Genomic DNA, 12,657 nt, shown 5'->3' with positions numbered 1-12,657 from the left:
GGTTCTCAGCCATCAGGTGGCATGGTTGCTAGAAAACTGAGTTGTGGTGCTAGAGGCCACATGGTCAACTATGGTTTGAGATCCCTGCCTCAGCTTGAAAACACGTAGGAGTGGGCGCTCCTGCCCAGGGCCCAGTGAGCTGGGGCTGTGGAAAGAGAATCCCGGCATGACGAGTCCCTGTCAGTGACGCTTCTCGTCCCCTCTCTTGTGTATACGTCATGAATAAAATGCACGAAAAAGAAAGAAAGTAAAGGACTCTCTAAGGAGCAGAGATCTGGACAGGAAGGACTGGGTCAGGGAAAGGGCTGTGGGAGACACTCTTCCTTCAGACAGGTGCTGTGGGTTGAACATCTCCCCAAATTCACGTGTTAGATTTTATTGTGATGGGATTAAGAGAGTGAAAACTTAATTCAAATATGGTGTTGGAAGGTGGGGCCTTTGGGGATAGAGTAGGATTAAGGTCATGGTGGGGGTTGTAATTGACTCCTGGTGGGTTTATAAGAAGAGGGAGTGAGACCCCAGCAGACACATGGACACAGGTGCATGGCACGGCACAGCTCCTGCCCTGCACCAGGATGGGATGCAGCCAGAGGACCCTCACCAGACAGGGTCCCTGGTCCTTCGCTGTCTTAAGCCATGAACAGAATAAACCTCTATCTTCATAAATTACCCAGACTTAGGTACATTCTGTTATTAGCATCACAATGGACTAGAGTAACAGGAAACTGCAAGGGTGAAGACCCTGAAACTTGCTCAAGGGAAAGCAGGTAAGGAGTGGTAAGAGGCTCTGGAGAGTCAGGCAGGGGCAGACTGGGCAGAGCTCTGCAATGTCCTAAAAGCAATCTGGTTTCAGTCTTAATGTGAGCAGAAGCTCTGGGGAGGCTTGAGCCGGAAAGTGAGGTGATATCTAGTTGGACAAACATTGTTTCCTAGAATGTCACTGGAACCCTTGTTTGCAGGGACCACGTCTCTCCCATTAGACTGGAAAGCTCTGAATACAGGGATGTGGTGTGTTTTTGTCTTATAAATTTCGCCATCTCCCAAGAGAGAGCTGAACGGGAGCTACAGGATTTGGGAGAAGGGACAGCTCAGCTGTCACAGGACTCTTGCTCCTGGGACTCACCTTCTACTGTCAACTCCACTGTCACCTGGCGGGCACCACTGCCATTGCTGGCTTCACAGGTATACTTTCCCTTGTCCTCCTCACAGACAGCATTGATCACAAGGCTGAAAGTCCCCCGCATACCACAATCCAGCAGGAAGCGGCCCCCGCTGGTGATGGGCTGTCCATTTCTGTGCCATGTCACTTGGGGCTCTGGGTAACCCCGGACCTTCAAGGAAAAGAAGAAAGGGTAAGAGCTCGTAGTTCATGAATTCACACTCTGTGCCAGGTGTGGTTCTTGACGCTTGACAAGTGTCCACTCATTGAGGCCTCGCAGAAGCCCCCATGCAGAGCCTCCTTTCATCCTCATTTCACAGATGAGGAAACCGAGGTACAGAGAGTCCTGGTAAGTTCCCACGGCCTTGAAGACAAGGAAGATCAGAGTCTGGCATCCTGGCTTTAGAGCCTGCAGGCAAATTACTCTCAAGCCTGGTTGCCTATGAGAATCACCAGGGGATCTTTGCCGAGGCATCACCTTAGATAATGAAATCAGAATCTGAGGGGGTGGGGACTGCTCACGGGCATTCCAGACCAGTGCTTCTTACACTAAGATGTCAATGAATCATTCAGGGATCTGGTAAAAACGCAGGTCGGAGTTGGGGCCTGAGATTCTGCAGTTGGGACAAACTTGCAATTAGTACTGGTCCCTGGAACTTGCCTTGCGTAGCGAAGTTCTGGATCTGCCCTGCCACGATGGTAGCCGCTAGCACAGGCAGCAGCGGAGCACCTGCAAGGTGCCTGGGGCGACTGAGCTCGCTGTGAGTGTACGGTACACACTGGGCTTTTACAAGAATGTTTATTCACTTATTTCCTTCATGAAGGTGAGTGAAACGTAGGCAGTCACCCGCAATGGGGTGCTCAGGCCGTGCTCTACCTCTACTCTCAGCCAGCACACATACCCAACATGCTCGGAGAGGGCTCAGGACGTGAACCCAGGACCTTTCCTACGCACGTCCAGTTGTACTACCACTACCCCGCCCACTTGACCCCGCATACTACGTGTTAAAAAATAATTATATATTTAATGTTATTAATTATTATTATTTTAATTTACTATAGAACACATGCACTTACAAGAGAAAAGGAGAGAGAGAGAGACAGAGAGAGAGAGGGCAAGTGAGAAAGCAAGCCACCAGGTCTGGAACTAGAACCACAGTCAGCCATGTGAGAGTCCAGTGCCTTAACCACCACACCACCTACTAGGTTTTGAAGTTCATACGAGAAGAAGACTGTAAAACACCTCAACAATTTAAAAATATTGATTCGATGTTTAAAAATAGTGTTTTTGATACATCAAGGTAAATTTTATTAAAATTAATCTGTTCTTGTCTTTTTTTTTTGAGAGGTTTTTGCTATAGAGCGTGTGCGCTCACCAGAAAGTCATGTGCTCGTCAGAAAGTCAGAGAGAGACAGAAAGCGAGAAATCACCCCTCCAGGAGGGATGGCCACGCTGCAACCCTTTCTCCTCCATTTTCCTCTTGGGATCTTGGGCACGCACGCACACACGTCGGGCATGAGTTTAAGCCACTGGGTCTGGAACTCGAACCACAGTCAACTACATGGGAGTCCAGCAACATAGCCATTATGCCCACTGCTGGTCCCCCGTTCTTGTCAGTTTTTAAAATATAATTTCTTATTTACATTTTATTGTATATCATTGTAGAGTATATGTATTTTTTTAAAAAATATTTACTTTATATTCATTCATTGAACATCATCACAGTATACAAAATGAGATTTCCCATCCAGAATATAGCACATATTGGCTTAATCAAGGATATTACCATACATGTTATCATCAACAAATAATTTTCCATTTCTTGTTTCTTATATATTTTTCTTCTTCTTCCTGTCTTTATTTGTGGCCACTAGAAAAGTTACAGCTATACAGTACTCAAGGCGGTAGTCCTATAGTGCGATGCTGCTCCGGAAGGCTCTGCCTTTCTGTAACAATAGTTAGCAGCTGATACTTGTTCGGAGTTAAGTGTTCACAGCACTTTGCTTAGTACTTAACTCATTTGAACCTCATAGGAACTCATTCAGAGAGAAGACAGCTCTCAAAAAAAGGAGGAAATGCAGAAATAAATTCTAAGAAAAAATTCGCATAGACACACACACACACACAAAACCCACTTAGAGTTTCAGAGAAAGAAAGCTCTTCAAGAGCCCTCAAACATCTCAAATTCAAAAGGCCCTTTACACTGAACTTATCCTTAGAGAGGTGGGGCTCAGACTGGCTCACCAATACAGTCTCTGGCCCAGAATTAGGGGGTGGGTGAGCTCTGGAAAATGCCCAAGAGACATCATAGAAGCCTGCAATGCTTGCATGTTTACAGGTGACACGTGTCATGCAGCCAGATAAAATCATGTCATTGTGGGGACAGTGGTGCAGCAGTAATGCTGCTGTGTGATGTGGACCCACGTGGGAAGTCCTAAGTGTGTGTGTGTCCTGCAGCCTCTGTGTACACGTCTGGTGCATGCACACTAGGCACAGGCATGCCCATGAGCTGGGCTGGCAGAGGGCGGGGGGGGGGCGATTGTGACGTGAGGGTGTCTCCCTCTCTCAGAAGAAATATTTAAATAAATATTTTAAAAAATCATATCATCCTGTGGCCCTGTCTCGGCACAGAGTTTCATGCTAAGGAATATCAGACAACAGCCACCTTGTTAAAACATTTTTTTTTCTCATTTGCTGAAAACAACAAAGGAAACCCTCTTCTACAGAAGGAAGCCCCTTGGGAGTGTGGGCACATAGTGAATTTGCAAATCACCATTATGTTCTCCTGCACCCCATTAGGCAGGGCTGGTCTACCCCAGGAGATGATCACGCAGCCTCCTGTCAGCTTCAGAAGGGAGTGCCAGGCACTGCAGCTGGGCGCAGATCAATCATTAACCACCCCACAGGCATCCTGGCATTCCATCAGCAAGTACGCTGGCCCCCTGCAGCAGGCCAGCTCGGTGGCCCATCAGGCCCTGAGGCAGCAATGATTAACTGGGGACACTGCAAGCATTTCAGATCTCAGGGACGCAATGCCCCCTCTCTTTTCTCCTCATTTTTTACACATACATACCCAAACTTAACTCTGAAATGCTGTGTTAAAAGAAATATCCAGGGATTTTAAGATATGCTGAAACTGGCATCACTTAGAAATCTGCAGTTTGTAAGTGATTTTTTTTTAAAGCACTTTGGATCTGAAGCAAAGGCAGGAATTTCTGTGACCTTGCTCAGTTCCAAGGTCTGAATGATTTGTAACTGCGATACTTTTCCTCCCAGTATGGGAAACATTTGTTCAACCACTATCTAATATTACCTAAAAATTACTCAACTTCAAGTAAACCCATTTTTTATCATTTATATCTTTTATTATTATTCATACATTAAATTGCTATACATCATTTAGATTGTGAAGAGACTTCACCCAGTATGACATACACCTCAGTCCAGCCCAGCTGAGACCACCACACACAACCTAGTCAACAGATAATAAACCTTTTCTGTGTCCCACAAGTGTCTTACCTCTCCATTTCCCCCCCACCTTTCCTATGCTCTTCCTCTCTCACGCTCTTTCCAGCTCTTTCCTTCCCACATTCTCTTTCCACTTTGTCTCTAGTGTCCATTACAATTTTGAATACTTTCATGTTTTCCAGTCGTTCAGTCTCTACCACAGAGTGCAGACAGTCAGTATATGTTAAGTGGAGACATTCAATGTCTCTCTTTCATAGCCTGACTTGCTTCACTCAGCAACAAATCTTCCACATTTGTCCAATTTCTATCAAATTCCATTTTTACCATCTGCCTGCTACCCTGGGCTCTGGGGGGGAAGGAAGAGAAGCCTTGGTTTACGTCTTTTGGAGACATGATGACAGCCCTGCCTTCCCTGGGTGCCTCATCTGCCGTCACTGGCCATCACTCAAGAAGTATAGCTGGGCTTTCTACAGTCAGAATCTTCATCAGGAGCACAGTAAAAGCCCACTGATACCTTAGTCTTCCAAGGACTGCCATGATCCAATCTTATTTGATCTTGCAACACTGTGAAGGAGGTGTCTTATCTGTGGACCCTTGCCAATATTCATGGCAGCTGGGAATGGGTTGGTGAAGGGGATTTGGGTGGGGCACCAACAGTGTTGGTGCCAGCATGAAAATCCCATTGTGTTGTTAGGCCCGTGTAGTTGAGAAAAGAGACCCAGAGAAGTGAATAGTTTGCTGGTAATCTCATGGTAGATTAAATGACAAACCAGAGGCTACAGCTTTGGTCTCCAAGATGAGGGACTGTCTCTATGCTTCATTGTAAAGTCATGTTTTTGGTGAGACAAGTTCCGTAGAACCCCAAGCACTGATACATGTCTATCCATAATAGACCCTAAATCTCTTGCAGAGTAATACAATATCTGCTTCCCACTTTTGGAAAATGTCAAATAATCCATAAAATATAGGGTCTGACTCAGCCTAGGTGACACAGTCCATAGTGTACTGGACTGCAGTGCTGGAAGCCACATAGCTGACCATGGGTTTGGATGCCCGTGTTGGCCTGAAAACATGCCAGGTGCAAATGTGGATACCCAAGATCCTAAGGAAGGGAAAGGGGGATCGTGGCAAAGGTGTGTGCACACATGTGCACAGGCTCTCTGTCACACACACACACACAAAAGATAAGCCGGTCTTGGGCGTTCCCTTGGGTTCATAGCAGGACAAGATTGGTGCCACGTGTGCACATGAACCACTTCTAGAAGAGCTGGTGGGGTAAAGAGGGGACAGTGTGAAAGCCCAGCCTAAGCCCTGTGCCTACTTGACCTCCTAGCCTGTTTGGGATGTAACTCCTCCTTTTATTGAAGAGAAAATTGGTCTTGATAGCTGAAGTTCCTTCCATCTCTGAAGTATTATGGTTTTAAATGGTGACCCACTTAGCTTCTTGGGGAAGATTCTTTCCTCTCCCCTCCACTCTCCTTTGGGTCAAACCCACAGCCTTAGTACCCTCTAATCCACCATATGGGAAAACCAAGTGACCACAAGGAAAAATGCTCAAGAACGTGAATAGGCAGCCCTGAGTTTTCACCATAATGAGCTTTTGGAAACAGCCCTATAGAAGGTCGTTCTAAGGAGAATCATATTTTTGCCACAGAAACCACATTTAATTGGAGGTTGTGTTCTTGAACAAAAGCCCGGTATCAAATAAAATAAGGGTATGACCAACAACTTGTCATAAAAATAAAGATGTACTAACCATAACCCCTACAATAATTTTAAACATTAAAATTGTGCTCTAGCTTCATAAAATATCCTCAAAAACCTTTATGGCCTCAAAAGGCCTTTAAAAGGAATAGGGAGGGGCTCTTTCTGGGTCGACGGCTGAGAAGGCAGGCTGCTGTGTGACACCTCCCGGCCCATTTGAGAGAGTTTGCAGAATCTGGTGCTGTCTTGAGATCCACCAGCTTCTGTAATGATTAAAAGTGAAATGCTCTTAAGGGAACAGTTTTTCTCTAACATGTGTCAAGTGCTTTCAACCCAGTCCTAGTTACCCAGGACAGGCGACTGCAGCCTGAGCCAGGCTCTCTGTCCCACAGCCCTCTATGCTTGGGGAGCAGCAGAAAGGGGGTGACTTGGCTGCTTTTGCTGATCTGCTGTGTATCCTTTGTTCTTGATGGGGCCTGACCCAGTGTGCACACCGCAAGCCCACACAGCTGCAGACAGAGATGCAGCGGCCCCGCTGTCAGTCAGGTCTGGGCAGGAAGAAGGAACTGCGGTTGTGCCCACATCAGTGATGGAAGGAGACCAAAAGGAGAGACACCGGGATTGAGCTAAAACCGAGAAGAAAACAGGCTGCCTGGTGGGATGCTGCAGATCGGGAAACACACAAAGATGTGAACGGTGAGCTGAAGATTCTTCAGGGCCTGGAAGAACAGATTCATGAGGTTGTCCATAAGTATTTATTTGATTGCTGAGTAAGTGAATTGGTGCTAGGAAAGCCTGAACCTGGAGGACAGGCTATTAGGGAAATTTTTCAGAAGGCCATCTCCCCCAAGCTGACAAACCTGATGTTGCAACACCACCATCTATAAACTCCTAATGGCCTGCCTGCTTGTAGTGTACTACTCTGAACTTCTTGTCCTATTGCAAGGCTCTTTCTTATATAATAAATAAATTCTCCTATGAAAAGACTAAAATTGGACCAGTGGTTAAAAACTGAAAAATAATAGGAAGTAAAACCAGCAGTACTAAGGCATTAGTTGAAGAAGAATCAATCCTCTGTCCCATCTCCAAGTATCAGCTCACTCAGATAATAAATGGACATAGATGTATAGAAAAGAGAATTAAAACATTAACACCCCAAACAAATTAGACCACAAAAATGTCTAGGAAACTTACCTCATGGCTCTACTATGAGGGTGAAGAGTGAAGAGTGAGCCATGAGCATGGCATGACCAGGCTCTGGGGCCCGTGTCTGTGTCAGCTACTGGCACTCGGCCTCATGGGCGGGCGGGTGGGCAGGCGGGCAGGCACTTAATTAAGGCTTTGAATAATCCCGCTGCCAACAATCAAAAGCCTTAACTGAACCCACAGAATCCATCAGGAAGAGATCATACCAGCTAAAAACAGCAATTAGCGAGAGGCTTAAACTGCTGGATGCTCCCTGCCCCCAGTTCAGCTTGTGAAACAATGAGGACAAAAATGCTTTCATGAAAAAGAAAATCACAATATAGAGAGTTGTTCTTCTCCTGGCTCGACAAATGCCATATGGTCTCCAGGGACAGAGGATAAAAGTCTCTCTCTGTGATCAGCCACTCTCACTTCCTCTGTTCTCTTTTTATGACTGAAGACAGAGGAACCCTCGCACTTGTACATTTGCAGCTTTGAGGACTCGTTTCTCTCACTGCGAGCATAGGCCGGTTATTGCTGGTAGCCTTGACTTATACCTCGAGCCCTTCTAAACCATTAAAAAAAAAAGACATCAATTTCCTTTTATCAACACATACACCTCCCCCACCCTTCACTGACACAAGTATCTAAAACCCTTTGGAGCAGTCTAACAGACAGAATTTAAAGTGTGATGGAGAACCTTTCACGGGGATGCTTTCCTAGTTCCTCCAAATTCATCTTTTCATATAGAAATGAGTATCCTTCTGGTTGAACTTCCAGTCCATCCAGATGACTGTGGGAGTCCAGCCTTGCTGGGAACCTTTCTGCAAAGCTCCGGGTGCTGACTTTACTCCCTTTAACTTTGAGTCCTCAAGGGTACTACGTCTTCTGCTAGTGAGGCAGGCCCAGGAGGCCACTCTTTTGTGGCAGTTTCTGCCACCAAGCTGAGATACACTCTCACACATTTTAAAATTTAGTAAGATGCATGTGGCATTGTAGAAGTTTAATAAATCAATGCTGTGGTTTGATTTGGTTTGGGTGTTATTTGCTCAGGATCTCCTGCCCATCATTTCCAGTGTAAGTAGATGCCCCACTCTTTAGGGGAACTGCTCCCTCCTCTCCGCCCATCACATGTGTGTCTGGTATGGATGCCAGTTAATGAGCTGCCTCCTGGTCAAAGTGCTTGGTTTTCCAAAATGGCCATATGGTCCAAGCCAGCCAATCAGAGACCTTCCCTGCAATTTTATCTTTGAACATTGGGAGACCAAAGCTGTCTCTTTCAAAGGGTCTAAAAACTGGGAAAATGTAAGCCTGAAGCTTGTCTGCAGCTACCCTTTTCCATCCCATCCCCTTTTTCTTGACTCTATCCAAAAAGAAGAAGCCATCTGGTGAATAAGAGCTTATGTATACAGTGAAGAAAGAAGAAATGGAGACACTGACTGACAGGGGTTGGTGGACTCTCCACTCATCTGTATGACAAGATATATCTTCTTTGCTTAATTAATCTGGAGTTCCTGTCACTTGCAAACAAGAGGTCCAGCTAATTCGGGAATGTATACAGTTTCTGGAGTCGGACAGGCCTGTGTGTGGATGCTGGATGGACAAATCACTAGCAGCTTGAATTCGAGCAAGTCACTTCATATATCTGGCCCTCGGTTTACACAAGTGTAAAATGGGGATGATAGCAGAATCTACTCCCACAGAAAAATGTATGATCAAACAAGACAGTACAATACCACATCAATAGATTTTAAAGGTTAGTTCTTCCCTCTCTTCTCTCCAAACTCAATAATTCTTTCTAATAAGGTATCACAGGATCCATTTAGCTCTGCTGTGGTTTATATGCCCCCTCCCCCCCAATTAATGTGTTGAGATTTGGCTGTGATGGGATTAAGAGGGCAAAACTTAGACTACAGTGCTGAAATGTGGGACCTTTAGGGAGAGATTAGGGTTAAGGTCATTAGGGCAGGACCCTCATGATTGACTCGTGATGAGTTTATAAGGAGAGGGAATAGGACAGAAACTGATGGACACACCATTTTATTCTGCCATTGCCCTTGTGATATGACATTCTGATGGCTTAGGGGCCCAATGACAGGAACACCTTACCGGATGTGGCCCCTGGCCCTTGGCCCTCTGTCCTCCAGACTGTGGGCTGAATAAACCTCCATTCTCTTACATTAAACAGACTCATATTTCTTTGTTGTTAGCAATGGAATAGACCAGAAGAAGCCTCCAGCTTTAGCAGTGTGAAAGAACTCTTGCCCTAAGAAATATTAGCAGTTGGAAACACCTGGGCTTGGTGTGCCCCATGTTACATAACTCACATTCTTCTGGACAACTGCAAGGCATCACACTCCTAACTAGTTAGCTAGGTAAAAACCTAATACTTAAGATGTGAATACCTTCTCCTCTAGTTAAAGTGGCTTTAAAAAAAAAAGGATGGACAAATCACTAGCAGCTTGAATTCGAGCAAGTCACTTCATATATCTGGCCCTCGGTTTACACAAGTGTAAAATGGGGATGATAGCAGAATCTACTCCCACAGAAAAATGTATGATCAAACAAGACAGTACAATACCACATCAATAGATTTTAAAGGTTAGTTCTTCCCTCTCTTCTCTCCAAACTCAATAATTCTTTCTAATAAGGTATCACAGGATCCATTTAGCTCTGCTGTGGTTTATATGCCCCCTCCCCCCCAATTAATGTGTTGAGATTTGGCTGTGATGGGATTAAGAGGGCAAAACTTAGACTACAGTGCTGAAATGTGGGACCTTTAGGGAGAGATTAGGGTTAAGGTCATTAGGGCAGGACCCTCATGATTGACTCGTGATGAGTTTATAAGGAGAGGGAATAGGACAGAAACTGATGGACACACCATTTTATTCTGCCATTGCCCTTGTGATATGACATTCTGATGGCTTAGGGGCCCAATGACAGGAACACCTTACCGGATGTGGCCCCTGGCCCTTGGCCCTCTGTCCTCCAGACTGTGGGCTGAATAAACCTCCATTCTCTTACATTAAACAGACTCATATTTCTTTGTTGTTAGCAATGGAATAGACCAGAAGAAGCCTCCAGCTTTAGCAGTGTGAAAGAACTCTTGCCCTAAGAAATATTAGCAGTTGGAAACACCTGGGCTTGGTGTGCCCCATGTTACATAACTCACATTCTTCTGGACAACTGCAAGGCATCACACTCCTAACTAGTTAGCTAGGTAAAAACCTAATACTTAAGATGTGAATACCTTCTCCTCTAGTTAAAGTGGCTTTAAAAAAAAAAGTTTATTTATGTATTTCTTCCATGAAAGAGAAGTGGAGAGAGATGAGTGAAAGACAGGCACCCCCAATGGGGTCCTCACACTGTGATCTACCCCCAATCTCAGTGGGCGCAGATTATGGGAGTGTGTGTGTGTGTGTGTATGTGTGTGTGTGTGTATCTCTGGCATGCTCAGGGAGATCATGGGACATGAACTCAGGACCTTTTTTATGTGGGTCCAATTGTGTTACCACTTTGTCTTTTATTATTATTATTTTTATTTAAAGAGCTAAGTCTAACTTGAAAAGTGATCATTATTTAATGTAACATTACAAGCACATTATAATACCAACACCCAGTCTGCAGTTTTACCACACCATCATTCCACTCCCATAATACCATGTACACCCTTGAGACAGAGATCATCTCCTACATTTCTGCCTCATTGACTAATGCAGCCCTGGAATTTCAAGGGGGCATGGGCGAGTGTCAAGAAAGAAATAAATCTAGGTAATAAATCTAGGATTTTGAGCCAGACCTGGAGAGAGACAGAGATTTTACTGGCAGGAGGGATGGAGCAGAAGGTTGTTCCCCAAATAACACAGACACCATCACCTATCCATTAGCAGACAGAGGTGCCACAAGACTCAGAAACTGGCCACAGTGGTACTGTGAAGGGTCTGTCCTACGGGGACTCTCTAAGAACATGGGGTACTTCTATTTAAAACCAGGGGTGGGCAATAGTGACCAGAGGGTCCCAACCACCTGAGAGCATCAGGACTTGGCCTCGTTGGCTTGTTTTCAGAATTTTTGGTCTCTCCAGGCTGCTTCTCTAGTCCAACACCTGCTCGACACGCATGCCACCCACACAAAGTGTGCATTCTGCTTGGACTCTCCCAGGTGGCAGGCTGCGAGGGAGGAGCTGAGCAGGTGGGGCTATGGAAACAAGATCCATGCCACCTGCATCACTGCAGCTAGCAGAGCATCTCTGTGACTCTGTCAGAAAATATCTGGCACAAATGCCAGAGAACAACCACTCGAAGATGTCATTTCAGGACAGAATGTCCACCCCATGCTCCCAGCTATCCCAAAAGCATCCTGATTTGCATAGAGAATCAAGTCAAAGAAGGAATCAAAATTATTGCTAGTGGAATGTTAGTGTCTAACTGACCATCAGGCTGAAAAAAAAACTTTCTAAAATATTGTTATTCTTACCAAAATAACACTGATAAAAACGTCAATTGGTACTACAAGCCATAACAGAGTAGACCTCTGCTCCATCTCTCCCATCCACATTTACACTTCATTAAGGGCAATACCTTTAACTATTTCAGTTGTTTCTTCTGGTATTTTCTTCTATTGTTTCTAGACAATAGCCTTATACAATTACTACATTTTTCCTTGTAATTTTAGGCATTATCTCTGTGTTGGTTTGAATGTTTTTGTCCACTCCAAAATTCATATTGAAACTTAATCCTCAAGGCAACAGTATTAAGAGGTGTGGCTTTTAGGAGGTAATTAAGTTATGGGGACTCTGCTCTCATGAATAGGGTCAGTAGCCTATAAAAAAAGGCTTGATGGGGGTGAGTCTTCCCCTTTTGGACCTTCTGCCATGTAAGGACACAGAGTTCATCCCTTTTATAATAGGAGTCCCCAACTCCCGGGCCACAAACTAGTATCGATCAGTGGCCTTTTAGAAACTGGGCCAGAAGCTTCATCTGTATTTATAGTAATCCTCCACCTGAGCTCTGCTTCCTGTCAGATCAGCAGTGGCATTAGATTCTCGTAAGAGTGCTAGCCCGATTGTGAACTGTGTACACTAGAGATCTGGGATGCACGTGCCTTACGAGAATCAAATGTCTGATGAGCTGAGGTGGAG

General features: G+C 45.1%; 1 protein-coding gene across 3 annotated transcripts in view; it reads right to left on the bottom strand.

The window, feature by feature from the left end:
* Positions 1 to 12,657, bottom strand: part of MYLK (myosin light chain kinase) — a 220,134-nt gene that overhangs the window by 163,618 nt on the left and 43,859 nt on the right. For all 3 annotated transcript variants that reach the window (XM_014590176.2, XM_006154574.3, XM_014590175.2), the window contains exon 2: positions 1,124 to 1,331. In XM_014590176.2, the coding sequence (XP_014445662.1) occupies positions 1,124 to 1,244 (121 nt within the window). In that variant the 5' untranslated portion in view covers positions 1,245 to 1,331. The remainder of the gene's footprint in view (positions 1 to 1,123; positions 1,332 to 12,657) is intronic.

The sequence above is a fragment of the Tupaia chinensis genome, unplaced genomic scaffold (assembly GCF_000334495.1).
Source record: "Tupaia chinensis unplaced genomic scaffold, TupChi_1.0 Scaffold000415_1, whole genome shotgun sequence".
NCBI lineage: Eukaryota > Metazoa > Chordata > Mammalia > Scandentia > Tupaiidae > Tupaia > Tupaia belangeri.
This window is presented reverse-complemented; position numbering and strand designations above follow the sequence as displayed.